Below are 26,934 nucleotides of genomic sequence, written 5' to 3'. Positions count from 1 at the left end.
TGTATATTTGAAATAACACAGCATCAATTCTGAATTCCTTGGGCATAATTTTGCTTCTTCTTTTTTTAACAATTTTATTTTTTTATTAGATATTCTGTCTTCCTAACATATCGGTCCGGTTAATATTAGGTTAATATTTAGTCTTTACAAAAAGATGAGAGTGTTTTCATCATACGACGAGCCATCAGAGCCGCCCTCTGATTGGCTGAGCGTGTCCCATGCGTGTTGTGGTAAACAAAATCCGAGATGCGTGTACATGCGTAGAAGTGGTAATGGAGGATAGTGATCTATTCACAGGGGGCTTAGTTAACAAGCTGTCTTCTTTCTCTTATGTCCACAACTGCGGTTTCTATTAATTACGAGGTGTTTACAACGCAAAGGAACAACGTCTGAATCAACCGAGAGGAGGTGGTGAGTACTTGCAGGTCGAGTTATCTCACTGCCGTCCCAGAATGTTAGCTTCTCAACTCGCAATGCTAACATGATGGCTAAACTAGCCGGAACTGCTGCACAGCTAATGTCGATGCTAGGGGTCGGGAGACGTCTATTTCCTGGAATAGATATCATTGACTCGGTGAATGATACTTTCACTGCTGTTATTGTTTGTAAAACTGAGCTCAAACAATTGTTGAATGTCGTTTACAGGTATAGCATAGCTGTATTTTTATAATCTACCAAGTCTTATGGAAACGCTAACACTGGCTATGTCCTGGTTTGCTAACGGCACACGATAAGAATGAGCTTGATAGGATGTAAAGCAGCTAGGATGTTTTCTGTCGTGCAGGAAATAGTCCTATTCCATCCAATCCCATATCGGTGTTGACGTTTCAGCTAGCTAACTGCCCTGTGATTATTATTGAGACATCATTTAAACAATGTGACAAGTTTACTCCAAGTATTATATGTACATTTGCACCGTGATGAACGTAACTAGAAGTAAATGGGACACAAATACGAGTGAAAACATTGATGCTTTCAGACTAGCTAATGCTATGCTATGTGTCATTGCATACCGGTGTATGTAATACGAATTAGCTCATGTTTCTTTAGCAAGTTAGCAAATGAGCTAATGTTAGCACAACCAGCCAAATTAAAGAGACGCGGGCTCAACCAATCAGGGGCGGCTATAGCTTTTCCCAGCCCCGTCCAGGCGAGCCTGTACCCCGCCATAGTGAGCGACCACTTAACATGAAACACTGACTTATTTTAATTATTTCGTCACCCTGTTAAAATAATCGCCTAACTCATTTTTTTAAGTTTTGCAGGAAACACAAAAAACTTGACCAAAAGTGTAACATATGACATTTATTGATCATTTCACTCAAAAAGTATGTAACAAAGGATAGCTTTTGGCATAGTAATAACACTGTGTGTAAATTATGTAACTTAAGAGAAATAAATGACTTAGGCATTTTTTTAACATGCCTTTGTGACTTAAGCAAGATATGGTAAGACTTTATTTTGAACGTGTCTACATAAGAGTCACACAAGCCTGTCAGAAACATGACATGACAAGTATCATGAGCATTAATGTTACTTCAAAGTGTCATTAATGTTCATGACACATCCCATGTCATGTTTATGCCACGCTCATGTCACTCTTATGTAGACAATTTCAAAATAAAGTGTTACCATATCCTGCTTAAGTCACAAAGTCATGTTCAGTCATACACTTACCATAGGCCATTATCTTAAAGGGGTAAAGTCACATGATCTGATCAACTGAGGATGTAGGTGATTTTACCATAGGTGGCCAGCGTCATGAGGAGATGATTTAGGCAAAAAAAAACAATTTTGACAAAAAAGGATAGAGATTATTTTATTTTAACAGTGTGACGATATATTCTAGTAGTAATTTGCAATGTGAACCATTTATAGCAACAAGGTGCAGTAAAAACTCAGTTTATAACGCTACAGTAAGTAAGCACTGGCTACATTTTATATTTTATGATTTTTGAAGACTGGTTACTGACCAGTCTTCGAAAATCCTAAAAATAAAATGTGCCAAAAAATAAATTGTTGTGTTAGTATGGATTATATATGTATTATGGATGAAAATTGTCTGTAAACATAAATCACTGAACAGTAGATTTTCATTTTCAATTATTTAATTGAACGGGCAGGATCCAGTTAAGGATGCCTGGCTGTGGGTTGAAAAGAAATTAGAGCTGCGTGATTTGGAAGAAATATTTCATTATGATTGTTATTTTTTACTTGAATTGTGATTTGTGATATTCAGGGGGAATGATTATTTTTCATTCATTATTTCCATTGCGTGGCTACACTGTGGTGTAGTGGTTAGCACTCTCACCTCACAGCAAGCCGGTTGCTGGTTTGATTGTGGCTTGCAGCTCTTCTTTCTGGAGTTTGCATGTTCCCCTCGTGTCTGCGTGTCTGTGTCCTAAAGCTTCCTCCCACAGTCCAAAGACTTGCAGCGTCAGTTTAGTTGGTGACTCTAAATTGCCCGTAGGTGAAATGAATGAGAGCGTGAATGGTTGTCCGTTTCTACGTGTCTGTCTGTAATAGGTTGGCCACCTGTCCTGTCCTCTTGCTCTAAGTCAGCACTGCCCGTGAAGTTTGAAAAAGTGGCTAAGGATACTGAATGAATGAATGGATGGATATTCTAAACACATATTTAGAAAAAGTTTTAGAGTATGATTTGTAGGTCAGAACAACCCACAGCACCACAATGCTTTATACCAAGTGGTATTCTGATACATTTGATTTGTGATCTGTGATTCTTGTGACTTGTCCATATTGCAATATTGAGAAAATTTCGATTAATTGTGCAGCCCTAAAGCAAATGATGGTATAGCTGATGTAAACCCATACTTAATCAATATATCTCATCATAAAATAAAAATGTTCCTCGTTTACAATCTGCAGGAGCAGCCATTGAGTTTTGGGATGGCGTCAGACGTGGTTTCCCAAAACCATGGTTCCAAAGGGATCCAGACTTTTTACCCCACTGTTGAGGAATTCAAGAACTTCAGCCGCTACGTTGCCTATATCGAGTCCCAGGGAGCACATAAAGCAGGTCTGGCTAAAGTAAGTACTGACACACTGCATGTGTTCACACAGGACATATTCACAGACATTACACTGTTTATTAGATCAAATTTATTAGCAGTAAACTAAAATATTTAGACAAGCCCATCTATGGAACTTACATATGCTTATACGAGCTTGTCAGAACAATAAATACCTCCAAAACTTTGTCTGTGAATAATTTTGATACCAAAGGGTGCTAAGAAAACAGATTAACCATCAACTGTCCTCCTCCAAGATTGTCCCACCGAAGGAATGGAAGCCCAGAGGCTCTTACGACGACATAGACGACCTGGTGATCCCTGCTCCCATTCAGCAGGTGGTAACAGGCCAGTCGGGCCTTTTCACCCAATACAACATTCAGAAGAAGGCCATGACCGTGAGAGAGTTTCGCAAGATGGCCAACAGTGACAAGTGAGAAGTGCAGAAATTAGAGACATTTAAATCATATTTTTCTTCAGTTATCAGAACATTTGTGCAAATACATGATGTAAACCTAATTTTTACCTTAATGTTTTTAACAGGTTCTGTAGTCCACATTATGATGACTTTGAGGAGCTGGAGCGAAAGTACTGGAAGAACGTGACATTTAACCCTCCCATATATGGGGCAGATGTTAATGGATCCCTGTACAACACTGTGAGTTGACATTTCCTGGATGTCGTTGCTGTCATGAATATTCATCAGTATTGATGGATTTTCCAAATGCTCTCTGTGTACCTGTTGACCTGATGCATAAGATGCCATTATCCTGTTGATCACAGCTTCAACTCTCTTCTGTTATCTGCTCTACTCCTGCAGGATGTCAAAGAGTGGAACATTTGCCATCTGAACACCATCTTGGATACCGTTGAATGTGAAAGCGGCATCACTATTGAGGGTGTTAATACACCCTACTTGTATTTTGGCATGTGGAAGACCACCTTTGCATGGCACACTGAGGACATGGACCTCTACAGCATCAATTACTTGCACTTTGGAGAGCCTAAATCTTGGTAAGGACATGAATCACAGTCATATATCCCTTATTTAACCAGGTAAGAGCCTCATTGAGATTGAAAAAAAATCTCTTTTTCAAGAGAGACCTGGCCAAATCACAAACATTAAATACAAATACAGCCATCACAACAACACTGAGTGAGCATCAGTAGCCGACTTATACGGAGCAGTCACACTGACCAAGGGAAGTGATTTCTATGTCCTTTAAAATCAATTTGAATTCCGCAATTGTGATCCGCTCAGGCAGTTTTAAGTCCTTTTGAAAATTATTCCATGATAAAGGGGCGGCGTAACTAAAAGCTTTCTTACCTAACTCAGTTCTCACTCATGGCACCAGTATCTTTACATTGTTTTGAGAACGTAGAGTTTGGTTTTGACACATGTATGTACACAGGTATGAGGGGAGCAGCCCAAGAATAGATTTGTAGATAGAAACTAACCAATTAGAGAGCCTGCGAACATACAAAGACGACATTTCAGCCGTGGCATACAGAATACAATGATGTGTGTGATTTTCCCAGCCAGTAATGAAACGCAGAGCACAATGATAAACACTGTCCAACTTCTTAAGGCTCTGATTAGTTGCATTCATAAAAAGCAGATCACCATATTCCAGTAGAGGCAAGAAAGTTGCAGAAATCAAATATTTAGTTGGAGTTTGTGCTGTTAGATCTGGATGCTGATAAGCTTCTCTGCCACATGGAAATTGGTGTCATTTACATAAGTAAGGGCCTTCCAACATGGAAAAGGGAAGCTTCCTATTTCAATGGTGGCATTATTGCAGCAGGGGGTCCTATCCCAGTGTGCTTGGTTAAAATAATTTGTCTTTGACTCTTTTTCAATGGTCACAGTCATTTACCATGACTAAGAGGGCTTATTTAATTGTGTGCAGGTACTGTGTTCCTCCAGAGCATGGGAAAAGATTGGAGCGCTTGGCTAAAGGTAAGAGACAAGTAGGAGTATGCATGCACATCCAAACCATTGCGGCCAAATGCTGAGCCAAAAGTGAACAGATCATAAAGTAAGCCAATAAATAGCTTGCACATAGCAGGGGTCCAATATCCTCTTATCCACTAGGTGCAATAAATAAGAGGATATTGGAGCCCTGCAGTGTGCAAGCTATTTATTTACCTTATGAAGGTAAGACACAAGCGTAGTATTTTCTGTCGACGTATATAGTATAAGACCATTTGCTAACATCTGTCTTCTGTCTCTTCTAGGGTTTTTTCCCGGTAGTTCCCAAAATTGTGAGGCCTTTTTGAGGCACAAGATGACTCTCATCTCTCCCTCTATACTGAAGAAGTATGGCATTCCTTTTGATAAGGTATGACCAGAGTATTTATTTGTTTGTAATTCAAACAGACAATCATACACATTTGGGGCTGGGCGTCGATATATATTCAAACAAAGTATAGAATCAGTATCAGAAATACTTAATTGATCCCCGGGCGGAAATTGCTTTTGTTACAGTTGCTGCTGTATAAGAAATAGAAATGGAAATAAGCAAATCTCTAATAAAATTAGATTTAAAAAAGCGCAATATAATACACAAATGCAACAAGTCTTAAGTTAATAGAGTACATGTATATGTATATTTTCTCCAATGTGCAATATCAGTAAAATGCAAAGTTCTTTCAGGAAAACAAACAAACATAATACAAACATATATATATATATATATATATATATATTAGTAATAAATGTCAAATAGCAGAAATGTATGTATATGATGTATATGTCTTATTTTTTATATTCTTATTCTGTCTTCTATATCTATGTGTCTGTATCTTGAGCCGCTTTGACAACTAAATTTCAATGTACAAATAGAAATGTGGAAATTTGAAATAAATTTGAAGTAAATAGAGAAAATAGGCTGAGACAGTGCTGTTTATAACAATATAGTTTGATGTTGCGTTACAGGGAAGCAAACCATGTTTTTATTTAATTTGAACAGATAGACTTTGAAAAGTCTTTCTGTTGTAATAAAAGTGCTTGTGACATCTCACTGCTCTGACTTACATGTAAACATTTATCCCACCTGGTAGAAAATACTGACACATGTTGTGTGTTGGTATTCAGCCTAAATATACTAAGATATGATTTTTGGTCTATTGCCCAGCCCTGTACCCACAGAACACGCCAAATGTATAAACTGCTGTTACACTTTTTTTTTTTTTCACCATAAGATTACTCAGGAGGCTGGTGAGTTCATGATCACGTTCCCCTATGCCTATCATGCTGGTTTCAACCACGGTTTCAACTGTGCAGAATCCACCAACTTTGCCACAGAGAGATGGATCGAGTATGGCAAGCAAGCAGTTCTGGTGAGAACACAGAAAAGCATTCTTAAACCTAATTTAAATCAGCTTGGATCTTGCTATTAAGACTGAAAAAAATACATCCATATAATCAAGTTATATGTGTATGACATAACAATATCACCATTTGAAAATCTCTACCTTCAGTGCTCCTGCCGTAAAGACATGGTGAAGATCTCCATGGATGTCTTTGTGAAGAAATTCCAGCCCGATCGCTACGAACAGTGGTTGGCAGGGCGGGATGTGTCAACCATCGACCACACGCGGCCCACCCCGGAGGCCAAGGAGTTCCTGGGGGAGTCCTTTAATGACGTCATCAGCTGCAGTAACAGTAACTCCATGGAGAGCTGCGGGGAGGACGGAGAGAGGAAGAGGTGCGTGAAAATAAAGTCTTATATGTGTTTTTGTTTTTTACAGTACATGGTGTTGGAAGCAACAATGGAAATTTCAGGCATGAAAAGTCCAGTGACGATCACCTTTTGTAAAGCAGTGTACATGAAAGCTAGTTATTCCATATTTTATTAAAGGAGCTGCTAGAAAATACTTACTCTGGAACATACATGTGGAACATGTGCCAGTTACTATTAGATTAGGCACCCAATTATAGCAGAGCAAACAGCACTAATTAATCCAAACAAAGCACTGCTTTTAATTATTAGTAATTAGCAAGAATTACTGGGATATGCTAAGGCACTGCTGCACTCTCACAGTTGGATACAATTACACCTGCTCAGTACATCCAGCCTTCTTTGTTGGCTACAAAAAGCTCCGCCAGAGCAGTTTTAGTAGCACTTCCAGCACTATGATAATTTTTAAAGCTGTTATTTTTGTCTTGTATTGAATTCATGTATGAACATTTTTCTAAGTTGTTTGTCAAGGTTTCATTTCACAGCAACAGAGAATTAAATGTTCCTCTTTGTCCTCAGCACGACACAGAGGATAGAGACCAAGAGACACCGAGTGTGTCTGGAGGTGCCTGAGGAGGTTGTTCCCAAGGATGAAGACGAGGAAGATGTGGAGCAGTACGGGAAGCGTCCCAGGCTAAGCCTTATACCGCCACGTACCATGTCACAAGATGGCAAGAGAAATAAAGGTATTATAACCCGTGCGTTGTCTTGCAGGTTGTAACAGTTGTTTAACGGTGAAGGAAAATGAATGAAAGTGCATTTTTCACCCTCACTATCTAAACCGAGACTTCTACTGTAATTCACAGGTCCGCCAAAGTTGGTTGTTACACCAACCAAGCTCACTTTATTGGACCCATTTCACAGGAGCTTGACCCAAAGTAACAGTGACGTAGGCCGTCCTCCACATTACACCAAGACTCGCGCACCCGCAATCTCGTCTCAGTCCCAGCACAGAAATGGACACCTGTCAGTTTCAACGGCACCCGCATGGACAGAAGGGAACGCTCAGCCTGTCCGCAAAATGGGCGTAGCCAGCCTGCTCTTCCACAGGACCCTGAGTCCAAAAGACGCTCTCCAGGTGCACAGCTACACTCTGGAAAAGCAGCAGCAGCACCACACACAGCTGCAGGTGCACAGCTACGCCAGAGAGCATCAACCCCGTCACCTCCAGCACAAAAGCTGCACACCGTCACACACACAGGTTCAGTCTTCCTCGCTTCAGGCACCTGGCAACGAAACAACGGAGCCACAGCCAGAATCCACCACTATTCTTACCAAAGCAGCAACAGATGAATTGGAAGCACAGAGCGTTGTGGAGCAGGACCAAAAGGAGGACAAACCTGAAATGCTGATGCCTGTCGAGGCTCAGGCTGAAGAGGAGAAGCCTGAAGTTGAGTCTAGCAGCGAGTCCTCTTCTTCTGAGACTCAAACACAACTGGCAGCACCCAAGAACAACAAGCGAAAGGTCTGTTTTTTTCCCTCTATTAGTTTTTTTTTTTTTTTTTTAATGAAAACAAAAAATTGACGGAACATATTGACATACCACAGATGCAGCAAGAGAAACATAATGTTAGATATTGTTGGCTTTGTTTCCTGTGGCACACGCATGTTTGAGCACACGTCGTGTTCTGTGTTGCATGAACTATCGTCTCTGTCAACTTAACACCCAAATGATCCAAAATGGCTTGTAGTCACTCCTAAACATGTAACATACGTTCATGTTTAGCGCTGCTAGATGTGTGTCTTTGCTTCATAATACTATAGTGCATGTAAGTGCTGAAGAAAAAACACAGCAACAAGACTTTTTGGTGGCTCTGTACTGGTTTTCCTTGCATGATGTTTGCAAACTAATCTCTTTGAGCTCGACATTAGAATAATTCTACTAACACAACACTGTTAATTTCATTGACAAAACTGTGACAAAATATGTTCATCAACAACCTTATATTGATGACGAAGACGAGGTGATGACCTCCATCAAATGCTAACTAATTATATAAACATGCAATAATGTTGATGAAAAAAAAGAAGGGGTTAAAATATATTGTTTTAAAAAGGAAAATTTTGACAGTAAAAGCCAATGCACACCTTCAAAATTCTTGAAGATAAGTGTGTAGGAGGAAATGTAAATCAGCAAGAGAGGAGAAAAATCCCACACACTGTTCTTTTACTCGCAATAAACTCTACTTAAGTACAGCATTACCTGATAAAGGTCTAAGGACAAACGTCATACATAATAAAAACTGTATTGCAAGTAAAAGGACAGTGTGGGAGTTTTCTCACTCTTTCACTCTCTCCGTTAAACACACACACACACACACACACACACACACACACAGTTTACACAGTCAGTCTCTGTCCTTGTCTCAGTCCTGAAAATTGTGCTGATATAATACATAAAGTTTGCAGTTTGTGGATCGGCTTCAGGTGCATGATAACTGCCCAACATGCAAAGATATATGCTTATCAACCACCTGGACCCCTTGGTGGAGAATCGCATATTTTTGCATGTCGGGCAGGGCGGATTGGCTCTCACAACGACAACATGGGTGCAACTTACATGCACATAACTAAAGAGGACAGTAGGGAGGACTCTGAGTAACTGCAAATCTGCATTGTAATTAAGTGTTTTTCATCAGATAGTGAGAAGATAAAAACGTATCACGTAAGTTGGATTAAAATGTCAAAATTAGTGTTTTTAGGTCGACTAGACTGACTAAAATGTTCAGTCTAATCAAATGACTAAAAAGGACATTTGAAACAGGACAAAGACAGAATTAAAAATAGCTGACAACATTACAAGGAAGAACATTTTTGACAAAAAACTAACAAAAATAAACTAAAAGGAATAAACATTTCGTCTGAAGCCTAAATCATAAATAGCTGTAACAATGGGACAGTTCCTGGAGATCACTTTATCAGGTGTTATTCCAAAGTCTGCCCTGAATGTTCAATGTTATTCATGCTGTTCAAACTGCAGAGTAACCAATCCCCCCTTGTGGATAGTGGCATTGTCATCCTGACTGACACCATTCCTGTCAGGAAACCAATCCTCGATGAGGTGAAGGTGGTCGCTCAGAATCATCACGTAAGTAGTTATTAGCTGTGGCCAAAGATTCAAATAAAAGGAATCTCTGGACACATTGTTAACCTGGAAATGTGTGCACACCAGTACAGAGCTCCCAATATGACTTGTAATTTGGAGCCTTTATGGCAGCGCATGTTATTTTCTTTGCTGCAGATGGAGGATAATTCCTGGTTTAACGTTGTGCTGTTCACATTTTACTCCAGCAGGTGTCAGAAGAGCAGTCATACTGCAAGTCAGTAGTGAAGAAGCAGCAGCTGCAGGCCCAGCTCTGCAAGCTGCCTCGCCATCACCCCCTGATCAGAGAGGTGCACAGTGACGATGGTACGCAGTTCTTTACCTCATCTGCATAATGTAGTAGTGTGTAGTGTGGTGCTAGTTAACTAAACACCTTTTTTCTTGTGAATTTATTATCACTTAAATCACTATTTCTTTCACAACATTTTTCAAGAATCCTCTTGCTTCCACCACCTTCCTCCTTAATACACACTTGTATCTCTGTCTTCCCTTCCATCATCCTACCTGCAGATGGGTACATAGATGTGGAGTTTGACCAGGAGGAGAAAGAGGAATGGGCAAAGCCGCTAGCCCAGCTGTGGCAGAGTCGGCCATATAACCCCGAGGCAGAGAGAGAGTACAACAAGAGCATGGGCCAGCAGGCCCCCTACTGCTCCATCTGCCTGCTCTTCGACACTTACCACCAGGTTAAAACCACAATCACTCTATAAAGTTTAATGACGATAGTGCTGTTATTAAATGTTTTTATTAATATAATTTTGCATCTATATAGAGCGGACAGTCATAGTCTCAGCATATCATAAATAATTGTCATTTTTGGTTTTTCATCTCTGAAGCAGACACAAATTGAGGCATTTCAGCGAACATGGTGTGATAGGCTGTGTGCTGCGATGTTTTTTAAGTATTGTTGGCCAGAGAACACAATCTTCTGAATGATATTAAAGCTTGAGTCAAACACAGATTTGTTTAAAAATTCAAAGGATTCATTTGCAATAAAACACACAGATATCTTAGTGTTATTTATTCTCCAAAATAATATGTCAAACTGGTGCTGGGTTCTTTTGATGAGATCTTTCTCTTTAATTTTTATAAATATTTTTATTTTTATTTGATTGCACACTCAAAAGAATATCAATTTGGTGTAGGTTGACCATTTTAAGAACACCTTTTCTTCTGTAATTGCAATTAAGTCTTTTAAAATATGTTTTAGAAAGAGAAAAAAACGTTTTATTTAAAACGGCTAGTTTCTTGCTAACAAGTTATATATATTTTTGCACAGTTAGGTATTTCTCAAACAAAAGTTTCTTAGTGAAAGAAATGGCCTTATTTGCCAAAGCAATGATTGAATTCTGTTTCCATAGTCGAGCATTGGTATGTCACTTTATATGTTGATTGAATGCGTTTCAGCCAGTTCTAACAGAGAGTTGGATCCATCAGATAATTATATAACAAGTTTCTGTGCTTGTGTTTTTTTCCCCCCTCAAGTCTGAGTCCAGCAGTTCCAGCATGACTTTGGTGAACCGTCCAGGGGGCCGCCAGTGGTCCAAGCCTCTCATCCCTGAAATGTGTTTCAACACCCAGTCCAGCAAAACGAATGATAACGGGGAGGGGCAGCTGTCTAACCCGAATGTTGCAGAGGACGGGACCAGCCGGCTGGTCACCTGTGCTCAGTGCTGCGTCCGCGTACACACCAGTAAGTCCCTCTTTTCTAATAAATAGGTATCTATTAAAGTAGGCATTGGTAGGAACAATTTAGGGATTAAAGGAAATATATGTCACGTACAGTACATTCAGATCTTTTATTATTCATCCAGGAAAGCATCACTAAAGACCATAAATGGATTATGGATGAATAAACAAACAAATGTGCAACTAAATTATTCAGCCAGTAGTGCCAAGATCTCTTAAAGCATTTACACACAGAGCCTTTGGGAGTTGAGTTATCTTGTTGAATGAAGAGCTGTTAGTTACGTTAAGTTTTTTTTAATGTAAATTTAGGCTGGCTTGGTTGTTTAAAAAGCCTGATCACTAGTTTTTTGTTTTTTTTTTTCAATTTTTTTTAATTCTTTGTCTTATTGTCTAAAATAACCAGTGTTGGAACCAAAATGGGAACGAATCTTTGGTGCCTCGGATGCTACCAGAAGCACATACAGTTTTTCATCTCACACACACACACACACACACACACACACACACACACACAGGCATAATACACCACTACCCAGTCATATACAAGCCAGAGTTTGTCTGAAGAAACAAAGAAGAATTGAAGGAAATACATGCAACCAATGGTTTTAATTGCAAACATGACTTGGACTTTCATTGATCAAAAAAGGTTTCAATTATTCTACCCGTGCAACAACACCTCTAAGGGCTTTAAGCTTGGGCTTAGCCTCTACAACCAGTCAGAAATTACTTTTAACCAGGCTGTGAAATAAACCATGCGAGCTTGTGAAATGTCCTCTTCTGTTCCTGTTCAGGTTGTTATGGCGTGTCCGGGGATGAAGCGGAGCTCGACGACTGGCTGTGTGCCCGCTGCGAGGCTGATGCCATCACTGAGGTTAGTTTAAGTGGGCAGCAGTCATTATTTTGATTTCAGTTGTTTTCATTGCTCATCATACTGATGGCTGACAAACCGAAAACATGCAGCCAGAGTTGTTTCCCTGCACCAGGCTGACTTTTGGTGATTTATTCATAACATCAACAAAGCAGTGTCACAACCAGGAAGTGCAGCGTTGCAGATTATTTGTGGTAAATTGGTGGGAAAAGTCGAGACAACTGTGATTGCACTAATGCTTTATGCACGCATCAGTAAAAATGTGATCCTCAGATGACACTTTCACCATTAACATAAAATAAAATGTTATTATCATGTGCAGGAAAATATTATATATTTTACCTAAAAGCCCAATATTAATCATGACATACCTTTACTGTACTAGTAGTTCAGTAAAGTTGACAAAGACAGCAGCTTTTGTCACACTTTTGTAAACATGGCTCTCTGAGCTGCTGCTTCCTTTGTTCTGAGACAGTGAGAGTGTTCCCTTCCTTTGTGTGTTATTGTCTAGGGAATTTGTTTGCCCCACCTTTGTTGGAAGAATTTATCTCTCAAGCTTCCTTGGCTTTCAACATTCCTGTTTGCTCCAAACAATAGATTGTTGTGAAGCATGCTGGGAATTTGACCCGACTTTTGAACACCTAACACCTTTGACCACCAGTGGGCAATGCTTCACTTTATATTTCAATGTGAGACCTAAAGAGACTTTGGCTTCACTCTGTTTCGTTCTGAAGTAGAAAGAATTATTCAAATTTTATCTTTTATATGTGGCTTCCTTTTAATGGTTTCCTGTGGTATTTTGTATGTGATGGAGAAAGGTTTGTCAGATCAAAACGGTTTGACCCTAAATGATATAAGGAAGTTGTCAATCAACAGCAGCACGTTGGAGGTGAGGTGAACTTGAAAAATGTGGAAGTTGTGGCGAATTATAAATGCACACTTTGTCTGTTTACTTCACTTCCTGACAGTGTCCTCCTCACTGAATCTGTCAGCTTCTGTTTATTTATTAGTCAGTGCGTTTACATGCACAGTTTAATCGAGCTATGCTTAAAATTAGATTTTGGCGTCTAATCGGACTTTTGTCCTTGTCCCAGTTTACATGCAACTGAGGAAATCGAATAACTGATGGGAATGCGTCCTCCTCCTAAACACTAGGTGGCGATATGCGTTGTTTCAGCGGTTTAATATGGCTCCTTTCCGGTTTACCTATTACGTCATAATAAACAAGTGGAGAAAGGCGGGAAACTTTACTTCACGTTACTCGTTGTGCAGATAAGGTTCACACTATTCCTTGTGGTTATGGTGATACATGGTGACACACAAGCGTTGTCTTGTCATACATGTCGGTGACATTCCTATTCCAATCGCATTATCTGGGTGTTTTAATTTAAGTTTGAGAAGTCCCTCATTAGTCGGACTAACACATTTACATGCACTTCAGTTGTCCAGTTATAGTCAGATTAAGGCAATACATTTTTTTTTTCAAGTGTCATGTAAACGTACTAAGTGCCACTCTGCATTTCACTGACTTCCCAGTGTTGTACATTAGAAGGTTTTTTTTTTAAAGTACAGTCGGCTGCTATACCAGTCACACACAGTGGTTTTGTGAGACACAAAGGATTAGCAATAGATTTACATAGCAGATAGCTATCCATGTGATCCAGTACTGAGTAATCCCCAGTTTAGGCTCTAAATAACACAGCATAGATCAAACATCAGGATGTAGATGTAGATAAAGAAGATTGTGGTTTTTCATAAATAACACACGGTGTGTTTCTTCCTCCAGGACTGCTGTCTGTGTTCGTTGAGAGGCGGCGCTCTGCAGAGAGCCAACGACGACAAGTAAGTAATAGCAAGTATAGTGCTGCCATTCAAAGCTTTTTAACGGACCAGAAGCTTTATTACAGCTTTGAAGCTGTATTGTACCTGTGTGGTTGTAATGTGGGCTGGTCCCTTGTAAAGTTTAAGATAAGAGTTAATGAATACATATAAAATTGGCAATGAAATGATGTCATATTGTAAACCTTTCTTTTGAAATGGGAATTACCAGACATTTGGCAGTGAGTCAGTCTTACATGGAATCTAAAGAGCTAATTAAATGGAAGAAGGAAGGTTTGCTTTATGGGACAGGCAGTGGAGGTGCTTATTGGACTTTGGACTGGTAGTTCCACCCAGTGGTGCAGCATGGGGGCACCACCAAAGTGTTTTCTAGGACGTTAAAATGCCCTTGCTTCTTCTTAACGTCACAGGAAAAACCCCTCCAGCTTCATCAGTTCTGCATTTTGTTTCCTACGAAAAGTTAACCCTAGCGTATCCTTGTGAAAGTAAATGCAAGAAAAATAATGCAAGAAGGACTTACGGTGTTTACAATACAGCTCAGACATAGTCGGACTGGTTGGTACACAACAGATTGCTACCTGTGCCGACCTTTTGAAGAAACCCGCAGACATAATGCGGTCCGTCTGTTACTGCTGAAATCAATCTGGTGGATCAGGCCCGTCGAGCTTAATGCTCCCTTTAAATGTACACACACATACACATAGAGAGAGAGAAGATGTTTTAACATGTGGTTGTCACACGCACAGCTTGTGGTTGCACTTTATCGCTCAGCGTAGGGCACAGCAAGTGAATGTCAGTTTAAATGACAGGAAATGCTTTTCGGGAGAAGAAACCGCAATCTCAAATGACAGTTTGGGGCTTTCTGTCTTCTTATTTTTGAGCAATCTGATCCACTATATCAGTCATTTATCTTTTATTAGTGCTACACACTTGGTCATCTGGGTCCAGATCTTTGAATACACTTTTTAAAGCTCCGGCAAAAGCAGTGTATTGGTATGGCTATGCATCTTTAAGTGATGTGAGATTCAGATTGATATGTTGGTCGCTTGTGATTGGTGAGGGAAAATCAAATCCCCCTCACCCCACAATCTTTTAGAGTGGAGGCAACATCAGACTGAAGATACAAATGAGTGTAACTCTTTTGAAGCATTTGGCTTCATAAGAGCTTCAGATAAGGTGCACAGAGTCAGAAACTTCTTTTAAATCTCTTCTTAAAACCCACTTTTATAGACTTTCTTTTATGTAATGCTTTCTAATTTACTACTCCTTTTTACTTCTTCACTTTTTACTTTTTTACTCCTTTTACATTTTATTTACTGTGTATCTGAGAATGTCTTGTGACTCTTCCTGCTCTGTCTCTTATTGTTTTTCTTTTAATGTAAGAATTGTTTTTAGCCTTATGGCATCATTCTCTTTGTAATTAACTGCTCTCTGTCAAAGCACTTTGTAAGATGCTGCTTTTAAAAGGTACGATATAGATAAAGTTATTATTATTACTATTATTATTTGATTATCAGATACAAATCGAAATCCCATAAAAAATGAATTATGCATTTTGCTAAATCACCAGTGAGTGGTTATTTTAAAACACACTTCTAAACCAAATAAGTTGAGAGGGCTTTTTGCCAACTGAAGGTCTGCATAGAAGCTTTTTGAGCCTTCAGCTGCATCTGCACAGCCTTCCTCAGCAAATACAGTTTGATCAGATATCATAGAGATCTCTACCTCCAACCCCTTGTCAATCTGTCACAGTGATCGCTATCTCCATAACAACTGAGCGAACATAAAGCCTTGGGGGGTGAGGGACTGTGAGATATAACTGAAAGCTCTAGAAAACTGAGCAAGTGGACATTGGCAAGATATTTTCTGTCTTCTACTGTTTCCAACGTAAAGAATTATCAGTAATGCTTAAACCTTGTTTGTACAAATAACATAGTTTTATATTGGGATATTTTTGTCACGTTTATTTATTCTTAAACACAATCTAACCATTGGAGACTTAATTTATGTTATATTGTTTATATGTTTTGTTTTACTACTCAGAAAGTTGTTTAAACAAGTGTATTTGTAGAGTTGTAGTTTGCTTATCGATCACATAAGAAATTAACTTGTAGTCCCAACGATAAGTTAATGTTCACTTGTTTGAATAATGTACCCACATTGCTTAATACGTGCTCTGACATTTCTAGAAACGTTGCACTCTGGACATTGAATTGTTTGCCTTTTACACAGGTGGGTTCATGTGTTGTGTGCCATCACTGTGCTGGAAGCTCGTTTTGTCAACATCACCGAGCGAGGCCCCATCGACCTCTCAGCAATCCCACTGCCACGGTTCAGACTGGTAAGACTCACTACAGTTACAGCACTCTGTTGTTCAGTTTGGTCTCAGTGCAGGGATTTAGATCAGGAGACCCACGGTATCTGCAGATCAAAGTCTCTATATAGAATCATCTGAATTTAGGCCTTCAAATTATGAGTATTGGGAGTTTTATGGGAAGTCAGAAAAACATAAAGCCGTCGTAAAAAACACCAGGAAGCGCCTGCCATCACCCAATATTGTTCTGTATTGACATCGAAAAATCCCCAGCGCCACCCAGTCTGCACTAACAATGTTAACTGCTGCTACTCCATCAGGCGACCTCCACACGGCATGTAAAGTGGAGTTGCTTTGGAGTTTACACATTGTAGCTAGTGTCCTCGGCTGACTTTCCATCTTTTCCACAGTCTGATATTGACATCATATCAAATAAAACTCTATCAAAGGAATCCACTAGTACCAACCATGTCAGGATATACAGTCATGAAAACAATGGTCTAATCATTTTTCTTTCAATATCTTGATCATTATAATGCCTGGTACAACTAAAGGCGCATTTGTTTGGACAAATATAATGATAACAACAAAAACAGCTTTTAAAAGTGTAATTTAAGAGCTGATATCTAGACATTTTCCATGGTTTTCTTGATATTGATTTTGCTTATTATCAAGAAAACCTTGGAAAATGGCTAGATATCAGATCTTAAATTAAACTCTTATGAGCTATTTTTGTTGTTATCATTATATTTGTCCAAACAAATGTACCTTTAGTTTTACCAGGCATTAAAATGAACAAGAAATTGAAGAAAACAAGGGTGGTCTAATATTTTTTTTCATGACTGTATATTTTCAGGAAGTGGCCGAAAATATAAGTTAGGCTAAATTTTAGAGAGAGGAAAACTGCCAATTCAGATGTCTTGAGGTTAGAGGTCAAGGGATCCCTTTTGAAAATGGCCATGTCAGTTTTCCCACCTGACAAAATGTAGCCTAAGTGTGGAGCATTATTTCACCCCCTTCCCAACAAGATATCACAACAATATTACAACAGTTGATACGAACACATTCAGTAGATTCTTCTAGTTTTAACTGATCGATGGTGGTATCTTAGCTTTAAAACTGAGCCCACTACAGCCTCTGGGGGAAAAAAAAGTCAGCCACTGGGCCGAAGATCTTAAAAACAAAGCTTGTTGAAACCTGCAAAAACCCAAAGACCTGTTTTTTAGCCAAAGGCATGAAGGTAATACTTGCTGATTTGCCAGACTGGTGAGATCACTCTGAAGCTGCTCTGTCTCTTTGCTCTTATTCAGCACCGTGCTCAGGTACTTTGATGTGAATATGTATTAACATACAGTAAATGCAGTTCCTGTGGTTGCAAGGTATCTTTTCTTTCTCACTGTTCTCATGATTGCAATTCAAGCCTATTAATAGCAATATGAGTCACTTCTGCAAAATCCCCTCTGACCAATTCACAGATTCTTGGTGAACACAGTTGAACTCTGATGGCATCTGTTTGTGGTTCTCATTAGGAAACACATTTCACCATCATGAAACTGCTGTGGCGCCTGCTGGCCGCCCTGACGCAGTTTCACTTCTCAGGCTGCCCCCTGTAAGACTCTGAATAAAGGACGTTTCAGCTGCATAACGGTGCCGTGACATTCTGCCCACATCAATTTAAAAAAAGAAACCACAAAAAACATGGCTATAATAGGCAGGGTTTTTTTTTACTGGAAAATAATTTGAAAGGCGAATAGTAAACAAACATCAGGGAAATAATGCCAAACTTTGTTCACAATGGTTGGCCTTGTGTCTATTGTTATAGGACTTGATCTCTATGGATTTCTTTCTAAATAAGTACATATGATGTCAGAATCCTGTTAAATTATAGTAAGGAAGTTGTGTAATTTCCCTCTCACCATATCTGTGTTCCAGTTCTTGTCTGGGTCTGCCTTTGATAACTTTTTTTTTCTTTTAATTCTCCCTGTCATGCTCCCCACTTGGCTTGTTTCCTTTCCCCTCCTTTCCTTCCCTTGTACTTCCTATACTTTGACCTTCCACTTGTAACTTTTCGTCTTGACCACTGTAACCCCCCCTCCCCACTCGTCTTTGTCCCCTCTGGTAGAAGTGTGCATACTGCAGGAAGCGGATGAAGAGGAAGGTGAATGGCTGCTGTGTCCAGTGCTCCCACGGGCGCTGCTCAACTGCGTTTCACCCCACCTGCGCTCAGGCAGCCGGCGTCCTCATGCACCCAGACGACTGGCCCTTCATAGTCTACATCACCTGCCACAGACACAGAGCGCCCATCATGCCTGAGGTAACCCTGTGGAAACACAGTGGGGATTAGCGTTTGTTGCAAGGAGAAACAAAAAGCCACTCACATGACACACTGACTTGTTGCCCTGTGTCTGAGCTCACTGCTCAGCCTGGATTAGGTTGTTTCGCTGAGAAGTAAGATGAAAATTCAGCAAATTCAGCACACATGAATGCTTTGATAACAGACAAGCATGTTAGGAAAAAAGATATGAAAAAGACAGTTTTTATTGCTGTTTGAAGGCTCACATACTATCAGTGGTGGAAGAAGTATTCAGGAGCTTTACTCAAGTAAAAGTACCCTTTCCAGTTAGCTTCCACAGTACCTTTAGCCAAGTTAGCTAAGTTAGCATTAATTTAATGGTTTCAGCTACTTTACTATACTTTTATTTTTTTTTATTTTTTTTACAATTTAACAAATGTATTGATATATGCAGTTTTTTATTTGACTTGGCTGATAACCAGTGGTGGAAAAAGTATTCAGATCCCTTACTTCAGTCAAAGTACTAATACCACCCTGTGAAATGACTCCACTACAAGTAAAAGTCCTGCATTCAAAACTTACTGAAGTAAAAGTACAAAAGAATAAGCATCAAAATTGGACTCACTCAGATTGTTTTATATATTCTAGATATATTATTAGGTTATTTGTATTGATGCATTTATGTCAGCAGTGTTTTAATTTTGTCAAGATATGACTCATTTTAACTACTTAATATACTGTTATGAGTTTAAATTTTAGAAAATGTATAATAACTCTTAATTCGTCATTTTTTTAAATGTTTAATCTCAACCTGAAATGTACAACATTTACCTCAAAATGTAGTGAAGTAGAAGTAAAAAGTTACATAAAATGGAAATACTCAAGTACAATTTTGAGGTACTTGTACTTTACTTAAGTACATCACTTGACTAAATGTACTTAGTTACATTCCACCACTGCATACTATTCTGTGCCACAAATGGTACTTAAGTTAAAAACCTGAAGTAAGTATTTGTAGTCTGAAGTCTGTATTTTTCTCAGTCCCTTGCTGTAAAGCAAGTTTCCTTTCATGGAGTCAGAGTTCTGTGCTTTCTACTGCAGGAAGGTGACATCATCAGCAGACCATAACAAGGAGCTTTATTAAGCTTAAATCTGGGGTCGGCTGTTTTTTTGGACAAGGGAAATAACAAAAATTGCCATTACTTGAAAATTCTGCCCCTACTCTTGCAGCTCTCCCCTTTGTATCCTAAGCTCCTCCCACCAGACGAGCATACAGTAACCTGCACGAGTACTAGTCATAGCAGCCGTTTTATGAGAATCACTGTCCTGTTTTCTGTGCAAACTGATTTGAGGCTCTAGCTATCTCTTCTCCGTCTCTGAGACATTTCAGTATTGAAATGTTTTGTTTTTTTGCATTTATTCAGGCTCTTGGATAAGTCCATCTGTCTTTTTTGTGTTGCTATGCAGTGCAGGTAGTTGTTGCAAAGTTACAAAAGCAACTTCTCTGCAGGATTTGCTGCCATTGAATCAGGCTTTCACCATTTGCACATATCTTTAAAATCTCCCGTCACCTCTTGAAAACAGAGGTGTAGGAGTCTAGTTCTCTCATATTCTAATTAAAATATGCTGAAAAGCTATTATAGAATATTTCCCCAATGACACAAACAGCCCCCGCTAACCCCGCTTTAATATTAATTGGTGTCTGACTGAGGTTTAGTGTGTTGCATCTTGTCAGGATTCCAGACGCTGCCAGTATGTCAGAGGTTCTGTTGATAATGACAGTAACTTCCTTTCCTCAGTTAATGTCATTTTTTCAGGCTGTTTGTTCTCCACAGATACATAATTTTAACTGTCATTATTGAATAATAGTTTACAATACTGCACTCACTGGTGTAATAGCGTTATTTATTTTTTGGGCTTTCCAGTGAATGTGAAATGTGAAATGTATGATGCTTCGGCACATTTTCAGATTAATTTAAATCTTTTCCATTCCATAAGGTGGAATAGACTTAACTCGGGGCTAAGATCTTTTTGTGTTATGTAGATTTCTAACAGAGAGGATCTTTGTGAAAACAGTCTAATTAGCCTTGCATCCTGACTTTCAGCACTGGTTTAGTCAGCCGTGCAGCACAGAAATATTTGGATTTGCTTTTCTAAACTCTCAAACTGCCACAGGGACTCTTACTTTTGTGCATGTTTATGATGCTTTGATTCACTAATTGGGAGAGACAGACATCTGTTTGGTCCTGTGAAGAGATCTGCAGCGACAAAACGAATGTTCACTGAATGCAAATGACCTCACTGCGAAGGTTTCTACTCTGCTGTTGAGTAACTGAGCTATGTGACTGCAAGTCAGGGCTTGTTTGTGACAATCCTCAGCTGTAATACTCAAGTGTGTATTGTTCCAAGCAGGAAGCATTGTATTTCCTTGGGTGCACATTATTGACCAAAACTTGTTTTAGTCAATAGAGTTTAGTCATTACATACTCATTGAAATGTGGTTATACACTTGTGCTGTTTATTTACCACTAATCATTCAAAATGATCAGCTCATATGAGTAACACTCACTTTCTGTCCCCTAGCGCAACAAGGATTCAATGGGTGAGCTGACAATCGGACAGCGGGTGATTGGTAAATACAAAAACGGCCGTTACTACCACAGCGAGGTGGTGGAGCTGACCACAGCCACCTTCTACGAGGTCGTGTTCGACGACGGCTCCTACAGCGACAATCTCTTCCCTGAGGACATCGAGGTTAATAGAATATCTTACAATCATTATTTACTCAGTAAAGTAAAAAAACTATTGATAATATTGAAGGCATAGTTTGACTGTTGATATGTACCTCATTTACATTTAGTCATTTAGCAGACTCTTTTTATCCAAAGCGACTTCCCAAAAAAAAAGGGAAATAAACAAGGTATAGCGCAATAAGAGCCATTAGTGCAGCAATAAATGCTAGTGACGATTCTTTAAGGAGTAGAGTTGTTGTTGTGGTGCTAGGAGAGAGGGTACTCTCATACGGCCCCACTTTAAAAAACAGTGTATAACCTAAAGTAGGTGACAGTGGAAATGGTTCCATTTGTAAATATAGCATACACTTACACTCATATTGATGTTTTTAGGTGGCTAAAATACATTCTGCTGCTGCCTGGACACCCATCTACTGTCAATGATACAATATAGACTATAGAGGGCAAACGAAATGTCGGATTTTTTTGCAGGCCAACCCGGAAATAGCGTCTCCATCTATTGAGAATTCGCCGCTTACACGTTTTGTTCAGCAAGATAATCTTCAGAAATGAACACCACTTTTATGATGTTTGAAGCGTTACTGCAGCCAACAGAAATGAAAAGCTAATGGCATGCTATATCAAAGTACTCCACAGTCGCATGACTTCTACATCACTATCGTTTTGCTTCAGACGATCTCTGACAAGCTAACCAGCTGTTTTGACAAGCTAGTGAAACCGTAGCCTAATAAATTATTAATCTAATGTACAAGAGTTTGCAAGAGTGCTGAAAAACACGACTAGAGGCTGTAGGGTAGACTAGTGAGAGAGTTCCCGTCCTTGTCCGGCGTGATGCCGTTTAATCTCCCCGACAACCACTGTAGTCTCATTTAGCCACTTGTTAGCAACCACCTTTTTAAAGACACGTAAAAATAATTTCCTAACGTATCTTATGTCGTACAACAAAACACGAACATCTCTTCAGCTTGTGTTAACCACAGTCCTTATATCAAGCATCTAAACACCAACCCATTTAAATCCTCATTGAGTTTGAGAGGAGAGACCCCAGGGAGCTAAAATGCTAACTTACCTCCTGGTTTAAGAACTTATTCCTGTGGCGCCCTAAAGGAAAGTACCTTAAACTACCGTGCTTTAAAAAACTAATCATTTTAGAAAGATAATCTTAGTGAGACTGAAACAATAATAATAAGCTGATATCATTTGAGCTCCTTTTAGTTTCCTCACCAGATTTTCCTCTCTTTTCAGAACCGTGACTGCGTCCGACTCGGCCCACCAGCCGAAGGTGATGCTGTTCAAGTACGATGGACAGACGGGTTGATATATGGAGCCAAGTTTGTGGCGTCGCACTCCATCCCTATGTACCTGGTAAACCTTCTTTTATCTGTCTGTCTTTCTGGCACTGACTTGCGTACACTGTATGTAAAGACTTACTTGGTTTTGCCCACACCACATCAGAGAGTAATGTCTTCTAAACCTCAAGAAGTGAGTGGTCTCATGTGGTGAAAAGTAACAATGTTGTTAGTCATTAAAAATGAACATGCTTGCTCATCAGTATGTGATACTTTAAAGCAAAGTGCTTTTTTGCGGTTGGCCTCATTATGCAGTTTCGCCTCTTTAATAGACCACCGGACATAATTAGAGAGAAATGATGACGTGACACAACAGTCTGCATATTATTGTTGTTTTAGCAGTTTAACGCTCTTGGAAAGTGATTTAGTGCAGCATATGGGTGTGAAAATTGCTTTGTCATAAACTATTTAAGCTTCATTTATGACACTATATGGCAGTGAAAGGAATTTTCATTCATGTAATATGTATTTAAGTGTCTTCACTTACTAGGCGCCTGTGTTTGTGTGTGTTCAGGTGGAGTTCGAGGATGGATCACAAATCAGTGTCAAGCGAGAAGACATCTACACTCTAAATGAGAATCTGCCCAAAAGAGTCAAGTCTCGACTGGTAATTTGCAATCTCACTTTTTTTCCTGCTAAGAAAACATGTTATGAAGTGTTCAAGGTGTGACTTTAAACACTTTTACATACCAGGAGCGTGATGAATAAATAATAATAAAAAATGTTCTCAAATTTTTGCATCACAACTATTTTTAGCCGCAGCCATGCAAATTTCTGAAACTCGCAACACAAAGGATTTGATTATATTCATGCAGGCAGAGGAAATAACACTGGGAACTTTTTGACCCAGAACAGCCTCTGACAGTCTGTCTGAGGTCAGTAGTTAAATGGCCTAAGTAACTTTAAGATAAGATAAGCATTATTGATTTTTCCTTTTGGCAGAAGTGCTTTTGAGTTCCTTCTGGTGAACAGTTTCACAGTGTATATATCTAGAGCTTTTAATGTGAACGGTAAGAATGGAAGGAGTGGTTCTGTGGTTCAATTCATGCACTTGTGTACACTTGCTAATTAGAGCGCACAAAGTATTCACAATGGCAAATGCAGAACACAGTGAGTAAACAGATGTTGCACCCATAATAGCCAAAAAGTTGAGTGTGGATCCCTGGACACTTCTCATTCTCAACGGTCTCCATGTTTGCTAAGAAGGAAGCTACAGCGTTTGTGATTGAAACTGCAGAAACACTGAACAATGCAAATTTTAGTTGTACGTGCACTTCACTGCAGTCATTAATGGGTTAATTTATCAATCCTGACTTGAAAAACAGGCTGATCTACTGAGCTTCTGGTATGTACATAATGGTTGTGCACCATTTGAGACAATGTGTTCCTGTTGGAAACAACACCCAACACAAATAAGTTTATAGTGTACACAGAGTACTGCTCACGGAAACATAACCCTCAGCTACACTGTAGTGTACAGGTGCATCTCAATAAATTAGAATATCACAGAAAAGTTTATTCATATCAGTATGTTTAATATGGAAATGTTGGCCTCTGAAAAGTATGTCCATCTATATGCACTCAATACCTGGTTGAGGCTATTTGACTTGAACTTCGGGTGGCTGTGGCTCAGTTGGTAGAGTGGTCGCCCACTGTTCGGAATGTCTGTGGTTTGATCCCTGACCATGGCAGCCTACATGTTGAAGTGTCCTTGGGCAAGATACTGAAACCTAAATGGCTCCCGATGCTGCGTTCATCTGTGTATGACTGAACTTCCGATGGTGGTGTGCCCCGGTAGCCTCAGCCACCAGTATGAATGTGTGTGTGAACGGGTGAATGAGCGCAGTCTGTAGAGTTTTGGATAAAAGCGCTATATAATTGCAGTCCATTTAACATTTACTATTTAACTACTGGAAATGGAAAACTTTTCCGTGATATTCTAATGTATTGAGATGCACCTGTACATTTTGAATGTGTCTGTTACACAACTTAAATCAGCTGATGCTTTTATTTGGGGTGCGAGAGCTCAAAATCAACCTTATTGCCCCCCCAAAAAGTGCTTTCTGTGTAAAAGTACTCATGTCAAAAACGAGATTCAAAAAAAGTGTATTAAAAACCCTTCATGTGCAAAGGCTTTTACTCAACCAGCAAGTACTAATGTGTATTTTTCTGATGTTTCGTCCTCAGTCGGTGGCGTCAGACATGCGGTTCGAGCTCTTCTCACAGAGCGACGTCAAACAGAACTCCAAAAGGCAACGAGTCATCAACTCTCGGTACAGAGAGGACTACATCGAGCCCGTCATTTACCGAGCCATCATGGAGTGACCTCCGTTTCTCTCCTCTCCTCCACCTCACCGACTCACCGCAGAGACGCAGCTCCAGATTTGTTTCTCGGTCTGGATTCTCTGTTTCTGGCTACTGCTGATAAAAAACGACCAACCCCCTATCCTCCTCCTCCTCCTCCTCCTCCTCCTCCTCCTCCTCCTCCTCCTCCTCCTCCTCCTCCTCCTCTTTCTTCCACAGCCTGTCAGGCTTCGTATTTATAAACTACGGCTGGGACTTTAAATGACTTTTGAGTGCATTGAATAATATTCTCTGACCTGTGTTTCCCATCACACTCTGTAGCTTATGTTCTCTTTCTCCATTTCATATTTTTTTTTCCTTTTTCTCAGGAAAAAGCCATCAATGAATTATTAAATATTTAAAAGGTTGGACTATCTAACTGGGGCAAGGTTTTTCTTTTTTTTCCCTCTTCTATCACCACATTTAGCAGCTGTCAAGGAAACTTTAAACATTTTACAGTTTTTCTACTTTAGCGACATTTCTTCTATGAATTATGTTGCGACTCATGTTATATTCATAATAATTTATCATAAAGTTTTGCAGTGAAGATAAATTGTGCTTGGGGATGAGTTTTTAACAAAGAATTATCAGTTTTGCACCATAAAGTCTGAGCCAATCAGCCGTTGACTATAAAAAACAATTTGATTAATCAAGAACTGTTTTAAGTTGTAACCCCAAAGAAAAAATAAATGAAATAATATCTCAATGTCACCTTTTGACATATCTTTAGATTGTACTTACGGACCATGTAAGGTGATGCATGGCGTGATAAGTATTTCTTCTAATAGGTGTGTCAATGTGCGTCTACTGTGAAGAGAGAAAAAATGGAGACGTTTTAAAGGCCCAAGCCTTACATTTCAAAGGGCCAAGCATACTTTGGTTTTTCTAAAGCGTAAGGTTTATTCTAACTATTGTAATTAATGTTATTACGACACTTTATTTATGCGAGTGCATTAAGTTTGAGAACAAAGCTATTTTTGTCATGTCCTTTTCACAATCTGTAGAAAACCTAAGATGTATTTATATTTATTATATTGATGGTTTTTCAGACATCCTGATTAAATTTGAGACTCGCTCTTCCCGCATTGGGAATTTGAGGATGTGAATGCCAATCTGGCTCCCTCTTAAAACAAAAAGCACTTATTTTTACCTCCTGACAGGAGAGTTACCATTTTGTCGACACATGGCCTCCACCAAGATTTTTTTTGTGTTTTTGATGATAAAAAAAAGCTAGCTCTAGAGGTGAACATTGTAACCATGTTCTAGTTTGATCCCAAATAAATGAAAAAGCGGTAAGCGGACAATTTTCAGACTTGGGCAAGTTTTCTTTCATGTTGAGTCCTTTGTGTCTGGCTGTTGTTGTGTAGAGAGAAGTTGCTGTGCTCTCAGGAGGGCGTGGTGTGCTGACACCTTTTTTCTGTACTGTTCCCATGTTTTATTAAATTTAATTTGGGCTTGCGTCCAAGGTAGCATCAAATTTCTCTTTGTTCACACCAACTGTTTAATAAGAAAAAATAACCTTCTAGACTTGCACTACAGGCCAAAAGTTTAGAAGCAAGATCAAACTTGTACAAAAAAGATCATAGTTCCATTACTATACTTTGTAACAAA

The 26,934-nt window shown here is 39.3% G+C and overlaps 1 protein-coding gene across 2 annotated transcripts; it reads left to right on the top strand.

The window, feature by feature from the left end:
* Positions 1–250: 250 nt before the first annotated feature.
* Positions 251–25,876, top strand: kdm4ab (lysine (K)-specific demethylase 4A, genome duplicate b). Of its 2 annotated transcripts, none has more exons than XM_059344598.1 (23): positions 251–411; positions 2,887–3,048; positions 3,287–3,462; positions 3,573–3,687; positions 3,850–4,043; positions 4,940–4,989; positions 5,268–5,371; positions 6,234–6,371; positions 6,513–6,739; positions 7,292–7,458; positions 7,579–8,237; positions 9,753–9,860; positions 10,064–10,181; positions 10,386–10,561; positions 11,361–11,568; positions 12,356–12,435; positions 14,219–14,274; positions 16,504–16,612; positions 18,708–18,899; positions 21,462–21,632; positions 22,877–22,996; positions 23,495–23,587; positions 25,168–25,876. In XM_059344598.1, exons 2-23 carry the CDS (start codon positions 2,908–2,910, stop codon positions 25,303–25,305), a joined length of 3,540 nt encoding a protein of 1,179 aa, XP_059200581.1. In that variant the 5' UTR covers positions 251–411; positions 2,887–2,907; the 3' UTR covers positions 25,306–25,876. The 2 variants fall into 2 exon arrangements, with proteins under 2 accessions (XP_059200581.1, XP_059200580.1); XM_059344597.1 differs by lacking the exon at positions 251–411 and adding an exon at positions 450–574.
* The last annotated feature ends 1,058 nt before the right edge of the window (positions 25,877–26,934 follow it).

Source organism: Centropristis striata, chromosome 11, assembly GCF_030273125.1.
Source record: "Centropristis striata isolate RG_2023a ecotype Rhode Island chromosome 11, C.striata_1.0, whole genome shotgun sequence".
NCBI lineage: Eukaryota > Metazoa > Chordata > Actinopteri > Perciformes > Serranidae > Centropristis > Centropristis striata.
The sequence above is the reverse complement of the archived record's forward strand: the minus strand, read 5'-3'. Positions and strand labels throughout refer to the sequence as shown.